Genomic DNA, 17,169 nt, shown 5'->3' with positions numbered 1-17,169 from the left:
AAAATACAGTGGATAAAACAAGACATGATTCTAACCCCCACGCTAAAATATCTTGCTTCAAGTAATCACACACTTAAGTGTATCTCATACATCTATGGTCTATTTTCACAATCTGCAAAGGACTCAATCCAGACCCAAATCTTGCAGTGGTCCAAGCACATTCCCTCACCCCCACCGCCTATTGAATGGTGCAAGGCTGTATCTTTACCATCAAAACTTTGTCACTGCACCACACACTGGGAATCCTTACAAAAGCTTTTCCAACATTGGTACTACACCCCCAACCAAATTGCTAAGATCTTCCCCCACACATCTCACTTATGCTGGAGAAATTGTGGTCTCCCAGGAACTCTCTTCCATATCTGGTGGGAATGTCCAGGCCTCAAATACTTTTGGAGCCAAATACTACAAATGCTCCAATCAATTGCACCCACAACAAACAACCTACCCTTCATTGACCTCCTGCTAGGCCTGATGATTCCCACTTGGCCCAGGAAACATCAAACTGTGGCCACCCATATTCTTATTGCTGCAAGGTTGGCTGTTGCAAGGAAACTTCAAATTGGAACACTGCTTCTCCAAAGCCCAACTCACCACTGAAAATTTCTATAGACCTATAGACATTGGGACCCATGGATCAATGACCCCAGAAGTTTACAGCTGAACTGACCTTTCATTCACAAAAGATTCACAATACTCCCCAAGCTCCCATTTTACTCCTCAACAATAAACAGGCAGCACACGCATCTCAGCATTGTGCACTCAGTATCAATCTGTAGCAAATTAAAACAACATGATGTGTGACTGTCTACTGTCTCCTATAGGTAGCAAGACTAAGGTTCTAGTTAAATTTTAAAACTCATAATGTTGTTGTTGTTTTTTTTTTTCTTCCTTTCTTTTCTTCTGGTTACTACCTACACAGGAATACCTACATACGTGCTATAGCTCTTCTGTTAGCACACTTGTGAAATATATTTATGAATATTATAGATACATATCAATGTGTATACACACCATAACCTGAGAATGTATCTTTGTATGACTCTTTTTGTTACTTTTTGTACCTTTTGAAAAACGAATAAATCTTGAAGTTAAAAAAAGAAAAAATATAATAAAGAATGGTCTGGTCTAATACTATATAAATGTTTTATAGGCAATATTTTTTATAATATGGTAAGACACAGTTAATCCCTTCCAGCTGCTGACTTCTGGCTTCCCTATAAGTGGATCTAAATGCCAGGAGGTGGAGGTGGGCCTTCTGATCATGTGACTGCTGTGATTGGCAGTCACAGCGGTCACACGATTGGAAAGCTCCCGATTGCAAGTATGCATCGGGAGCTTTCAGGTACTGTGCTGTTACTGTGCTGGGCGAATGCAAGGAGAGCACAGTAGTGTTTATCTGGGGCTGCATATATGCAGCTCTGCTCGGCATTAAAGCGAGGAGAGGCTGCATATATGTGCAAGATCATAGGAAAGCAGTTAAACAAATTTCTGGTTCTGGAAGTCGTCTCTCAAGATTCAATAGGTGGCAACTGGGACAGGGCCATCTTACAACATGAGACCCTGTGGATTGAGAGGCTCAATTCCACCACTCCCCCGGGCCCCAACAAAATTTTATCCTACAAACCATATCTGTAGACTATGGTCATTTTGTCTGAGCCTGTATTGAGTGCTCTATTTGATTTATTAACTCTCTTTGGCATATATATGGCCCAATTCAAATTTATAACATGCATCAATTACAGGTTATCTATTTTCCAGTATTATATGTTGTATGATAATGCTATTCTGGTCATACTTTATTACCCTATTGTATTTAACACATGATATCTTTGATGTTTTAGTAATTGAGGCATTGCTGCTTTAATTGACTTTGCCTTTTACCTCTCTTCCAGCTGATATGTGACCTCCTGGGTAGGGGTGCGGTACTCGAGCCCACTGGAAACCACCCCCCCTACTTGTGTCAGCCGTGTCTTGGACTTCCTTGGCCTTTTGGCTGCAATCTGCACGTGTATACATGACTTTTCACACATACACACTGTGGGGGGAGGGTTATATTAACAGGCTCTGGCCTGTCTGTTATTGCAGTGGCTGCCGATCCAGTGGGGGACTTCAAACATCGGAACTTTAGGTGAGCTATGGCTAAAATACAGCCTTCTTGCTACTTACTATGGGTCGATCAGCCAATAGTTAACTTTTTTTTTTTTGGTGATCCAGAATCTGTCTGATCTACCCTATCCTAGCCTGTTTGACACCCTCTTGTACCCTTAGAGTTCCAGGGTGATGTGCAGAGACCTCAGCTGCAGCATAATGAGCCATCTTTTCCTCCTCTGGATTCTGGGGCTCTGGTACGTTTCTTATGCGCCCTTATGAGTCTTTCCTCTTTCCCCTGGCTTTGAATGATTCTGTTTGATCAATTCAGGTTTGTATTTTAGATATACCCATTGGATTCTTTGACCTGTTCTCTACCCTGTCCCTCCCCCCCACCCCCTACTCCTTTACCCTCCTCTTTCCCCTTCTCCTCTCCTTTGCTTCTGGTACCCCTCCTTCATTCTCTCCCATTAGTTGCTCCCCTCCTCCTTCCTTCTTTTTTGTTATACATATGTTAAGCATATATACAAATATATCTTTTTGTATATCATCACATGAGCTCAATCCATCCACTCCTATTTATCCCCCATATCTGCCGTGGGGAAGTGTTGGCGGTGGCTCTGTCTTGGCCCTGTGTGTTGGTCTATGGGTAAGCAGTAGTGTTGTCCTTTTCCCATTTGTGAATTGTGTTCACTACAACTTATTATTGTTTGCTGTTTGTTCTTCTGGTTTTTGTATAGAATTCGATACTTTGTTCCAGTTATAAACTTCCTGAAGAAGCTGTAGAACCCAGTAAAACATATAGAGGAGCACAAGTCCTTTGAGGACCCACTATACCTCTTGTAAGGGATTTTCCGTCGGAAAAATTTTGGATGGTTTTTCCAACAGAATTCCTCTCAAGCTTGGCTTGCATACACACGGTCACACAAAACACTATGGCAAGCCGAGAAAATGAAGTTCAATGCTTCCGATCGTTGGAATTGCTACAGACGATCAGAATTTCCAATCTGAACTTTTTCTGACAGAAAAATTGAGAACTTGCTCTCAATCTTTTGCTGGCGGGAATTCGGCCAACAAACGTCCAATGGAGCATACACACGGTCGCATTTTCCGACCAAAAGCTCTCATCGGTATTTTGCTGGCTGAATTTCCAATCGTGTGTACGTGGCATAAGTATTAGTAACACACATGTATAGACAGATTTCATTTTAATATATATATATATATATATATATAAAATTTATTTCATATAACCATTGGAAATTATGTTCCTATCTGCATTTGGATATCCTCTTTTTATCTCTTTTTATAAATATTTTTCAATATAACTTGAATGACGGTAACCCCACTTTGAATCAAATTTTGCTATGCCAGAGGCCGTTTCTTCTTCTTCGTATCGTTTTTTTTTTTTTTAGAATTTTTATAGAAAACATACAAAAGTATACAAAATACAGTCAGTATATACTTTGACAGTCAGTTACACTTGTAAATACAGAACCGCAACCAACATGTAGCATTACTTCAACAAAATAGCGACCCCCCCCCCGGTGCGTCGACCAGACACACGTGGGGCTTGAGCGTTATGCGGGTTCACCCCCGCTGTACTTCATTCAGATAAGTATAAGGTAAAGCGGAAGAGCTTGTGGAAGCAAGTGCACTTGAAAAAAATACCGATAACACATTATCCGACTGCAATTGTCATAAATCAAATGGTTTGTAAAACGAGTAACAGTTTTTATAACAACTCAAAACATAAAACTTGAAACCTTAAAGTCAGTCTCGATATTAGTAGCGTTGCCTATTCCCTTATTTACTCCCAGCGAAGGCGGGCTGGCCCTTGCTGCTATACTTTAAGTACCACTTATGCCATGGAGCCCATAAGGCCGCGTACACACGGGCGGACTGTCTGCCCAACTTAGTCCGCTGAACAGTGTTTCAGCGGACAATCCGCTCGTGTGTGGGCTTCAGCGGACTTTTTCAGCGGACAGTCTGACGAACAAAGTCTTACGGAATTTCCGTAAGACAGTCCGTTCAAACTTGGTTTTGTCCGTCCAAACTTGGTTTCAGCGGACAGTCCGCTCGTGTGTAGGCAAGTTGGACGGACTAAGTATGGCGCATGCTCAGAAAGGGTTTACACGGCCGAAGGTTGCATTGCAGTGTATAGGACGTCTTTCTTCTAGTCCCGTCGTACGTGCTGTACACGTCATCACGCACGCTTTCAGCGGACTGTCTGCTCATCGTGTGTGGTCAAGTCCGTTCATGCTAATTTTGAACGGACTGTCTGTCGGATTGTCTGCCGAACTTAGTTGGGCAGACAATCCGCCCGTGTGTACGCGGCCTAACTCTGTTTCCTCATAATTCCCCAAAGTGGAAGAGTGCAGAGTTTCGTATTGGCTATGGGTGTGCACCGTGGTCATAACTTCCAAGAGGGACGGGGATGCAGTATCTCTCCAGTGCCTGAGGATAATTAATCTGGTAGCCAACAGCACGTGCAAAACCACTGTTTGATATGTGCTTGGATATTTGTCCAGGTCAAGCGAGAGAATCGCCGTCTCTGGGACTAAGTTTCCCTGCGTACCTGTTATATTAGAGATAGCTCGCTCAACATGTTTCCAAAGTGGGCCTAGCTTAGGACACTGCCAGAGGATATGACTCAAAGATCCATATCCCCCGCAACTCCTCCAACATGCAGACGATGTCGTGCGATAAATTTTTGAGAGGTGGCTTGGGGTTAAGTACCATCTAAGTGTGACTTTCTGTTGCATTTCTCTCAGATTAGTGCTTTTTGTGGATCTGTGTGTCAGTTTAAAAGCTCTCTCCCATTGTTCTATCAGGAAAACCTTTCCCAGCTCCATCTCCCATGCCTCCATATTGTGCGATTTCTCGCACAGGTTTTTCCCCTGAAGACCCATGTATATTATGGAAATCCCCCTCGAGTTGTTGAGTGGACCTGTAAAGAAGCTATGCAAGGTAGATGGAAGTAAAAACTGAACGCTAGCGTCCTTCTTGAGAAGTTGTGAAAGCTGTAAATATCTGTAAAACTCCCGTTCCGGCAAGATAAATTCCTGGGAAATAGAGGAAAATGGCCTAATATTTGAATCTAGCATGATGTCTCCTAAGTATCGGATGCCTTGATCCTCCCATAACTTCAAGTTAATGTCTGGAATCAGATATCTGATCGCCGACATGGGTAATTTCAGGGGAGAGAGAGCACCCGCTCCTCTACAGTGTTTCCTAAGATACAGCCAGGCTCTCAGGGCGGCCAGTATTGTAGGCGGCAATTGTGTATTTAGAAAAGAATGTGAATGAGCCGTAAGTAAGAAATCTTTCAACGTGCCCGATGACAGGTGAGTACCCTCAATTTCCAACCACAGTTTCCTCTGGTCGGAATTGGGGATGATCCAGTGTCTGAGTTGGGTCAGGATTGCTGCAAAATAGTAGTCTTGGATATGGACGTGTCCCACTCCTCCTGCTCTCTTATGTTTGATCATCCTACCAAAGGCACATCTAGCCTTTTTCCCCTGCCATATAAACCTATTCAGTACAGACTGCATAGCTTGGAATTATGAGTTAGGTAGTGGTATAGGAAGCGTGCGAAAGACGTACAATATTTGAGGTAGAATCTGCATTTTGAAAGCCGCCAATTTTCCTAGCCAGGACAATTCTGTCACGGAAATAGCTTTCAACTTCCCCTCAAGCTTGTTTAGCATTGGAGTATAGTTAGCTGCTACCAACCCATCCGTCTTGGAAGTAAGAGTTATACCTAAGTACTTGATCCCTTCTTGACTCCATATATACGGGAACCTCTGCTCCAATTTGTTCTTAGAGTGGACCGGGACTCCTAGGTTAAGTATGTAAGATTTACTAGCATTTATTTTGTAGTATGATATATCGTTAAAATCCTGTAGGGCTTGATGTACCGCTGTTAGAGATTCCTCAACATTTGTGAGCATCAGAATAATATCGTCTGCAAACAAGCTAATAACGTGTTCCTTCCCCCCTATGCTTACTCCATGTACAAATGGATGCGATCGCAAATGGATAGCGAGAGGTTCCATCAGTAGGTTAAAGATCAGGGGTGACAATTGGCACCCCTGTCTAGTCCCATTCGTGATCTGAAACGGTTTGGATAGGGCCCCTGCCACAAGTACCTGAGCTGACAGCCTGGAGTATAAGGCCATAATGGCACTATAAATTGCACCAGCAAATCCAAACCCCCGCAACATCCGAGAAAGAAACTGCCAATGTATTCTATCGAACGCCTTCTCTGCATCCAACGCAAGGAGCAGAGAAGGCGTTCCCCTCTTATTAACCGTATGAATCACATTAATCAGGCGCCTAGTGGCGTCAGAGGACTGTCTCCCCTTAGTAAATCCCGATTGATCCGGATCGATCAATTCAGGCAGGATATGCATTAACCTTGTGGCCATAAGCTTAGCATAGATTTTAACATCATTATTCAACAATGATATCGGACGAAAATTCTGCGGTGAATCCGGACTTTTACCCGGCTTCGGCAATGCAACAATAGTGGCTTTCAGCATTTCCTGAGGGAACGAGGAGGAGGCAGCAGCAGACTTCGTATCGGTTTTTGTTTAGTTTTGTTTAATTTATTTCCGCATTGTTTATTATTTTTTGAACAAATTCCACATTTTCAGAATGAATTTGGATTGGTTGAAAAATGATTAACCAATTTTAATTCTGTGTGAAGAATAGCTGGTTATTAAGGAGTAGGATAGGAAGTTGACCGCCACGTCCTTAACAACGGATGACTCATAAAAAGTCAGAAATTCAGCCCTTCCATCTGTTATGGATTTTAAGGGGAACCCCATACCAAAATGTACAAACAATGGTGTGGGGGTCCCCCCAAAATTCACACCAGACCCTTATCCATGCATGCAGCCTGGAACGGCAGGAAATGGGGGGAGGGGGCAACTGAGCGAACCATACTAGGCCACATGCCCTCAACATAGGAGGGGTGCTTGGGGGCAAGGAAGACCTGAGGACAAGGATCTCTTCCCCACAACCATTTCCCAGTGGTTATGAGGGTCTGCGAGTGGGGGGCTTATCAGTATCGGGAAGCTCCCTTTAACAAGGGGGCCCCAGATCCCACCAGAATTCTTTTTTTTTTATAAAGGACTTGTCAAAAGCTGGTGTTGTGTTTTTATTAACTTTAACTCTTTTTTTTGGTGAATGAGTAGGGGTATTATGTACCCCATACTCATTTACATGGGGGGGGGGCGGGATCTGGGATTCTTAAAGGGGGCATCAAAATTCTGATACGTTATCCCCTGCACACCCACAACCACTGGGCCAGAGTTGTGGGGAAGAGGCCCGTGTCCCCATAAACATGGGGAAAAGGTGCCTCCCTTTCTCCCTTTCCTGGCCTGCCAGGCTGCATGCTCGGGGTCTGGTATGGATTTTGAGGGTAATCCCACACCATTTTTTTTATATTGCTGTGGGGTTCCTTTAAATTCATACCAGACCCAAAGGGCCTAGTATGTATTGGGGGGGACCCCTCACTGCTATTTTTTCAGAACTTTTAGTCCCAGCAACTCTGTTTACATTTAGTTTTCAGCGGGTCACATGGCTGTGAGTGGGTGGATGGTAAAGTCGAGGTGATATAATCCTTTTTTTAGAAGTGAGGAAACGGGAGCCACTTGCCAAAGAAAAAAAGAAAACTGTGATTTCTTAATAAGCTTGGTGGGAGGAAGGTTATGTGCAGAACTTTCATGTTTGGGTGAAGGTCAGCTTTAACCCCTTGCCAACCGCTAGCCGTCAATTGAAGGGGGCAGAATGGCACGCCTGCATGAATTGCCGTAGCTGTATGGCGGGCGCTTTAAGGAGTATAGGGGGCGTGTGCATGCTGCGTGATGTAGGAGCCCATGCGCATGGCTGCCTCCCGTGATGACCACCGACTACCCCTGATTGCTCCTGAGAAGGACGGAATGGAGATCTGTCAATGTAAACAGATAGATCTCCATTCTGTTAGGGGTGAGGAGACTGACACACATTTGACCCCTAGATCACCCCCTAGTGGTAACCCCTTCCCAGCCAGTGACATCTATACAGTAATCAGTGGCTAAAAGTGTCAAAAGTGTTCAATCTGTCCGCCACAATGTCACAGTCCCGATAAAAATCGCTGATCGCCACCATTACTAGTATAAAATTAAATAAAAAATGCATGCCATAAATCTACCCCATATTTTTATCCCCTATTTTGTGGATGCTATAACTTTTGCGCAAACCAATCAATATGACAATTTTTTTTACCCAAAAATATGTAGAAGAATACACATTGGCGTAAACTGAGGAAGAATTTTTTTTTATATATATATATTTTTGGGAAAATTTATTATAGCAAAAAGTAAAATATATAGCCTTTTTCAAAATTGTCTGTCTTTTTTTGTTTATAGCACAAAGAATAAAAACTGCAGAGGTGATCAAATACCACTAAAAGAAAGCTCTATTTGTGGGAAAAAAGGACATGAATTTTGTTTGGGTACAGCATCACACGACTGCACAATTGTTAGTTAAAGGGATGCATAGCTGTATCGCAAAAAATGGCCTGGTCAGGAAGTGGGTAAATCCTTCCGGAAGTGGTTAATATTGTACTTTTACCTACATTTTGTTACATGTCCATTCAGAAATATTTTACTATTAATCTTTAAAGCTCTGAAAATGCATGCACATGCTATAAGCATTATAATTACAACATTAACATGTATCTGGAAATGTTTTCCCAAAATATTTTTTACTTGAATTCAATTTTATTTTGATGAATGTTAATCAAGAATCATAAAAGTCATATAAAATAACTTACCTCCACACCATAGGATGCAACAAAAAGCATGATAACCATGCTTAATATTTCAGTTCTCCAATAATATGGTGTACAGACAAGCTGAAAGAGTATATAAAAAGTATGTTACCAAGGTAATTGAACATGTACTGTGTATATGGAACAATTATTTTAAAGTGGTTGTAAACCCTTACATATTACCAGTTAAGTGATTGGCCTCAGGTGATAAACAGAGATGAAACAAATCCTCCTACATGAGTTGTATCTGTTTATCGGCAGTCATCTTTTCTCTACAGCTTGTCTGAGCATAAAATAGGGGTCAGAGAGATGACTTTACACACTACAGAGCTCAGTGAGGGGAGCTCTGAGAGCTGATTGGAGGGAAGGGATGTACACCCCTTCACACAGCACACAGGAACAGAGCTGAGGCTGTCAATACAAAGGAACAGAGCTGAGGCTGTCAATCACAGGCTTTGTGTTGGAGCTCCCACCTTTGTAACCTTTTTTTGCTTGGTGTCAGGAAAACTTGTCAGAAGTGACTCATGCATGTATATCGGAGGAATGGGGCAGCAGACATAAATGACACCTAGAGACAAGTACACACTATAAAGGTATATGCTTTATTCATATTTCATTTCTGAGATTTACAACCACTTTAAATACAGCACAATACACATAACATTTTTTATATGTAGATTCTAATATTTCATTTTTACAAAAGACATTTATGGAGTTAACCAAACATATACAGTAAGAACTTGTAGGTCAATTCAAAAAGCTTTACTGTGTGCGATATGGGTATCATATTATTCATTTACATACATTATCGTATGTAGTAAAGTAAGTCCAATTCACAAAAAAACTAAAAACTTTTATGTGGTAAAAAAAATGATGGTAAATACCACATAAAAAGCTCCTACGTCAGTTCACAAACAGACCAGAGCGATTAACACCAGGGTTTAGCTGGCGGTATTACATGTGGTATTTGTCAAAAAACAGCCTTTGGGTCTGATATGAATTTTAAGGGGAACCCCACACCAAATGAAAAAAAAAAAGTCATGGAGCACCCTCCCCCTTCTGAACCATACCAGGCCACATGACCTAAACATGAGAGGTGGGGTCTCCGTGTGATGTCACCGAATGGCCATGCTCCATTGCTATAGCGGGAGCCAATACAATAGAGGCAGCCAGCATCGGGTGAAGGCCTTTTTTTTATTTTTAGCGGGCAGCAGCAGATAAAGAAGACATCACCAGAGAGCGAAGAAGTACCGAAGGGAGAAGACAGTAGAGGGAGAAGAAACCACTGAAGAGAGAAGAGGGAAAAGAAGCACCGGATGGAGAAAAATCCCTGAATGAAGAAGAATAGAGAAGAAACCACTGGATAGAGAAGAGGGAGAAGAAACATCGGAGGGAGAAGACACGGTTTTTAATAAAGGATTTGTCAAAAACCCTCTTTTGTGTTTTACCAACGCACCTCCCATACCAGTGTGAAAGGAGCCTAAATGTTAATTTTTTTCTACAGTGATAGAAGCAAGGCGAAATATTTTAACTTCTCACTCTCACAGACTTGTTCTTCTTCTTAAGATTGAAGCTCTGAAACTGCTCGTCTTTGCTACCCAATCAGTCACAGCAGAGCCTTAACTGGAACCTTCAGGACCCCTGTGCAAGAAATTATGAAAGACCCCGAAATTGCCTTTCCCACTGATCCTGGGGCCTTTTCTCCCATCGTGGGATGCTTTATTACAGTCCCTCAGCTGGTCCCCTTACTGCCATCTAGGGGTCAAACCCACGGTGAGGAAACACCAGGGCCCAGTCGCAAATGCGACTTTTGCAAACCCTGGTAGTTCCGCCACTGGTGTCAGTAGACATGTGCAGTTTGTTTTGTTACGAATTTAAATTCGGACAAATTTTAGTTTTTTAAGAAATTCAGATGTATGAATTTCAAAATTACAATAGTACCAAATTTAATCAAATCCGAAATAACAAAAAAATTCGGACACATTTGAGTCATTTTTTAATAATTTTAGCTTATTTTTCGAATTTGAATCATTTTCAAATTTGAATCGCTTTCCAATTTGAATCATTTTCGAATTTGAATAGCTTTTGAATTTTCAAAGAGAATAAATTAGAATAGAAAATAAAGGAGAATAGAAAAAAAAATAATAGAATAGAAAATAATATAACAGAAAATAAAATAAGAACAGAACAAAATAGAATAGAAAATAAAATAACAGAATAGACTAGAATATAATAGCAACAAATAGAAAAGAATAGGATAACATAGAAAGAATATAACCATCTTCTGAAATTCGAATTTCAAATAGAATAAATTAGAATTTGAATACATAAGAGAATAATAGCAGAGAAAATAATAGAATAGAAAAAATAGAATAGACTATAATAGAATAGAAAATAATTGAAAAAAACAATCTAGAATAGAATAGAAAAAATATATCTATTTCCCAAAATTCAAATAGAATAAATTTGAATAGAATAAAAAAAAATAGATTAGAATAGAATAGAAAAATAACAGAATAGTATAGAAAAAAAACAGAATAAAATAGAATAGAAAGAATATAGCCATCTTCCAAAATTCAAACAGAATACATTTGAATAGAAAAGAATAGAATAGAATCTAATACAAAATAAAATAATAGAAGAGAATATAATAGAAAAGAATAAACACATAGAAAAAGAATACAATTAAAAAAAATAGAATAGAAAGAATATAACCATTTCCCAAAATTCAAATAAAGTCAATTCAAATTTGTATAGAATAGAAAAGCATCGATTAGAATAGAAAAATGGTTAGGAATGGTTATTATCATGTACTATTGTGTTATTTTTTATTTTATTCTACTCTATTCTTTTCTATCCTATTCAAATTGATTCTATTTGAATTGTTATTTTGTTTTTATATTATTTCTATTCTATTCTATTGTTTTTTTTAATTCTATTCTTTTCTATTCTATTTGAATTTCAGATGATGGTTACAATATATTTAATTAAATATTTTTTTTATTCTATTCCTTTCTATTATATTCCATTCTATTCTCTTTTTATTTTCTATCCTATTTTGTTCTGTTTTATTTTATTCTATTCTTTTATTTTCTGTTATATTCTTTTCTATCTATTATATATTTTTCTATTCTATTCCTTTATTTTCTATTCTATTATATTCAAATTTGAAAATTGGAAAACGATTTGAATTTGAAAAAATATTCGAATTTGAAAACTTTTCAAATTTGAAAACTATTCTAAATTTATTTGAAAACTTTTTGAAGCGATCCGAATTTGAAAACGAAACACATTCCGAAAACAAATTAAACGGATTCAATTAATTTAACTAAACTAATTTACGTAAATAACGAATTGAGACAAAACAAAACTTAACAAACGTTTTCATTCTGCACATGTCTAGGTGTCAGTTGTTTTCATTTTTGTTGTTTATTTTTTACCATTTTATTTATTTTTACAATTTTATGTTGTATTATTTTTTACATATTTTTTAGGACCCCGTTGGGGGGCTTTGGTGAAATATCAGGGGTCTAAACAGACCCCAGATGTCTCACTTTTGAGATCCTCCTTTACTTCCACTGTCTTCAAAAAATAACCTGATATTTACAGTGCCACGGGACAGCCTGCACATGGCTCAGTTTGGTGTGTATTGCTAGAAAGTTTTTTTTTTCTTGGGAGGGTGCATGTGATCAGGACAGGGCCAATCGGCACTGTACAGACATGTACAGACAGGATCAGGGTATAATGAAAACTCCTCCTACAAGCTTTACTAGGAACTTGTCAGGGCTGGGCCCAGCCCTTCCTTCTCTAAACTGACCACTCAATTGCCAGCTCCTATCTCTCCACAGTGACTCACCTGTTGATAATCCTGCTCATCGGTACTACCTTCGCCTTGGTCACATCTCTAGAGATGCTCTCCTGTTAAAGACTTGGTTGGCTGACATTCCTTCTGGCTCCAGATCCTGCTTGCTGTTTTACTACGTTCATCTCTGGCTCCCTGACGTTTTGGCTTGTCTGACTATCCGTTCCAGTTCCTGGCTATGTTTTAATTACGTTTACTCTGTTTACCTTTTTATTATTAAACAAGTGTGATGATAGAAGTCACAAGGCTGCTATATACTGCCAATGAGAAAAGGTATTTATCAGTTTACATTTACTAAAATAATTGCATTTCCATGTTCTGTGTAATGTGGTAGACCAGATATAGTTAATGCAGGTTCCGGGTTTAGTAACACTTTAATATATGTGCCAGGGTATATATAGTAATGTGATTTATAATCGTAATTGTTAGGCCCGGTTCACACTGGTCCACAATCGCCGGGAATATGCCGCAATATCGCCGTTTTGCCAGCGGTAATGCATTGCTGCCCCATTGATTTCAATGGGGAGCAGCGGTGGAGGAGCGGTAAACACACCGCTCCTTCACCGCTCCAAAGAAGCTGCTGGCAGGACTTTTTTCTGACGTCCTGCCAGCGCACCGCTGTAGTGTGAAAGCCCTCGGGGCTTTCACACTACACACAATGGTGCAGCTTCTTTAGGGCGGATTGCAGGCGCTATTTCTAACGCTATAGTGCCTGCAAAACGCCCTGGTGTGAAAGGGGTGTAACTGATCTGACTTGTGCTCAGAGGCAATGTTAGCAATGCAAAATGTATTGAAAATATGGTATGGATTTTAAAGGGAAATCCCACGCCAAAGTTTAAAAAAATCCATACTAGACCCTTTTATGAGCATGCAGCCTCGCAGGACAAGAAAGGGGGCGTTAAGGGGGGATTCTAGATCCCACTCCCCATGTGAATGAGTATAGGGTACATAGTACCCCTACCATTCACCCAAAAAAAAAGTAGTGTAACCAAACATGAGGCAGTTTTTGGCAAGTCCTTTATTAAAAATGAATAACGTCCCCCCGATGTAGATCCAACATCAATCACAATGTCCTCCTCTACCACCGCTGACACTGCCACCACCGACCCAATAAAAAAAAAGAAAAGCTCCTCCTCTGACAAATGCTCTCGCCATTCTGGCAGCTCCCGTGTCTGACAGCTCTTATATATCTATGGGGCGTGGCCATGCAGTAACATAACCCGGAGACCTGCCCCCTTGCAACAACACAGGCCCAGGCATGATAGGTCTGTGATGTCCCCATTGGGCAGGGTCTCTGGGTTACATCACCATGTGGCCATATCACTGGCACGTTGCAAGGACTATTGATCCTGTACCCAAGAGGAACAAGAACCAAGGAGATGATCCTCTAACGCAGAAATCCTTTGAGGAGCAAATGAGCCAATCAACATGGATGGTTGGAAACCATAATTCGACAAAAACAAGACAACCAGGAAGCAGTATTGACGGCACTATTGTGAGCAAACTCTGTCCAAGGTAAGAGGTCTGACCAGTTATGGTGGTCTGAAATATAGAAACTGCTCCAAGGCTTGGTTGGCTCATTCTGTGGTCCCATTGTACTGTGGGTCATACGCAGAGGAGAAGGAAACCTGTATTCCCAACTGTGCAGAAAAGGCTCGCCAAAATCTGGAGACAAACTGGCTATCCCTATTCAAGATGATAACCTTGGGTAGCCCATGTAATTAAAAGATCTCCAGAGCAAAAATGGATGCCATAATTTTTGGATGTGGGCAACGTCCTAAGTGGAATACAATGTGGCATTTTCGAGAAACGGTCAACCACCATAAGAATAACTGTGTTGCCCTGGGAGTTGGGTAACTCCACAATAAAATCCATAGACCATCCAAGATCCATTAAGAGAAGGGCAACTAAACTGATAAGAGGCATGGAGGATCTCAGCTATGCGGAAAGATTAGAGGAACTGAATTTAAGAGATTAAGGGGGGATATGATCAACATGTACAAATACATAAGCGGTCCATATAGTGAACTTGGTGTTGAGTTATTCACTTTAAGGTCATTGTGGAGGACAAGGGGACAAGGGGCACTCTTTACGTCTAGAGGAAACAAGATTTAATCTCCAAATATGTAAAGGATAATTCACAGTAGGAGCTGTGAAAATGTGGAATAGTCTCCCTCCAGAGGTGGTATTGGCAAGCTCAGTAGATTGCTTTAAAAAAGGCCTGGATTCTTTCCTAAATGTACATAACATAACTGGGTACTGACATTTATAGGTAAAGTTGATTCAGGGAAAATCCGATTGCCTCTCGGGGGATCAGGAAGGATTTTTTTCCCCTGCTATAGCAAATTGGATCATGATTTGCTGGGGTTTTTCATAGGGGTGCGCATCTTCACTGGTCTCATGATTCGATTACGATTATCTGGTCAAGGATTCGATTCGATTTGATTCCGCGATGCATCACGATGCATCACGATTACCGACATGCTCCCACTTCCACTTGGGCCACCTAGGCGGCCATTCCTCTCTGCAATCTTCTGGGACACATCACAGGTCCCAGAAGATTGCCCGGCTGTGCAGGACAGCGCAGTGAGACATGCACACCTGGATGCCCACAGTAGTATTGCCAACGTCGTGGACAGGCAGGGGAGAGAATGGAGGGTTCGGGTGGCCACATCGATGGATTGTGGGACAGGTGAGTGTCTTTTTTAAAAGTCAGAAGATACACTTTTTTTGTAGCTGCTGACTTTTAATAAACAACAAAAATAGTAGGCGGCCCCTCTCTGCCAGCGATCTTCTGGGACCCCTGTTTGGCCAATGGCAGAGCGCAGTGCGCGCCCGGCCGTAAGCTGTCACGAGTGCTCGTCACTGCCCACAGTAGATGATGGCGCTGAGGAGAGGAGGGGGAGAGGAGCGATGCTCTGTGCGGCCACATCGATGGACCGTGGGAGAGGTGAATGCGATTATTAAAAGTCAGCAGCTACACTTTGTAGCTGCTGACTTTTAATAAACTAAAAAACGGGTGGAACTCCGATTTACTGAGTGCACTAATCTAGTGCACTACAGGGTACAGGAATTCACACACACCCGGCTGCTGGGAGGTCAGGAGGGATTAGAATCCAAATCCACAACTGAGAAACAGCCCTCTGAAGTTCCCTGTACTGTCTCTGTGATGACATTTACTCCCCCCCTCCCCTATCGTTTGTACCTTCCAGCACACTAGGAGTTAACACAGTGGAATGTGCAAACAAGGGGGGGGGGGGGGAATGGCCGGGTAAATGTCATCACAGAGCACATGTAGGAGACAGTGTATGTAGAGTACAAACCTAGTTGTACTCTACATACTTCTGCTAAAAAATACCTGTGTGGTGATATAAATGCAATTATAATCTATTAAGTGCCCACCACCGCTGTATGTGCATTCTAAAATATATGCAGCTTTTCATACCTCATTTCTTAGTGTGTGTAACTGCTCTGCTCTCCTCGTTCTGGCCCGCCTCGCTCGTCTTTTAGGCACACATCTCTCCTCAGGTCAGTAGGAGTTCTCAGCCCCGCCCACCGACTGTCGCTATCAGATTAGAAGAGAGGCAGGCGGGGCTGACGTCAGGAGAGACGTGAGAGGAGAGGGGCTGGCCGGACAGAGCAGTCCCATGAGCGGTGTATACAGTTATATACACAGGCTATAAATCAAGGTATAAAGCTGCATATATAAAAAAAAAAACACACGCAGAGGTGACCACTTAACGGATGGTCATTGTATGTATAAAAAAAAGGATTTTGATAAAAACGCTCGGATCACTCTTCCGGGAGGGGCGGGGCATGTTGGGATGATGTCACCCAACATCGATTTTTCGGGTCGCATGCATCGATTTCGCATCAGGGACCCCCCGAATCGCGATGCATCGATGCAGCGATTAAATTCCACACCCATCGTTTTTCAACTTCCTCTGGATCAACTGTGGGTATAGGTTTGTGTATATGGGATTGTATTTTATTTTATTTTTTTTGGTTGAACTAGAAGGACTTTCAACCTGACTAACTATGTAACTATATACTAAAGCTGGAAAGTGCAAAATCAGGCTCACTTCTGCATAGAAACCAATGAGTTTCTAACCCCAACTTGTTCAATTAAGCTTTGGTAATAAAACCTGGAAGCTCATTGGTTTCTATGCAGAAGTGAGCATGATTTTGCACTTTCCAGCTTTAGTAAATAAACCCCATTGTGTACTTAAAAGTGGGGTATGCCTGTAGACAGGTGGGTCTAAGGTTGTAGGAAACCCACTGGAAGGTGTAGTGGTGTCGTGGTGTCTTACACTGAGAACACACGGAACAAGCGGCTATGAAGGCAGCTACTTCCACACGGAGCCTAGGCCACCAGAATTGTTGGGAAATGCCCCAA

The 17,169-nt window shown here is 41.4% G+C and overlaps 1 protein-coding gene across 1 annotated transcript in view; it reads right to left on the bottom strand.

Moving 5' to 3' along the window:
- LOC143988160 (putative cation-transporting ATPase 13A5) overlaps positions 1-17,169 on the bottom strand; it is a 240,005-nt gene that overhangs the window by 21,957 nt on the left and 200,879 nt on the right. Inside the window, exon 26 of the mRNA XM_077487487.1 lies at positions 8,915-8,995. Coding sequence (XP_077343613.1) covers positions 8,915-8,995 — 81 coding nt within the window. The remainder of the gene's footprint in view (positions 1-8,914; positions 8,996-17,169) is intronic.

Source organism: Lithobates pipiens, unplaced genomic scaffold (genome assembly GCF_037356315.1).
Source record: "Lithobates pipiens isolate NorthernLeopardFrog02 unplaced genomic scaffold, aLitPip1_a1.2 Scaffold_18, whole genome shotgun sequence".
NCBI lineage: Eukaryota > Metazoa > Chordata > Amphibia > Anura > Ranidae > Lithobates > Lithobates pipiens.
This window is presented reverse-complemented; position numbering and strand designations above follow the sequence as displayed.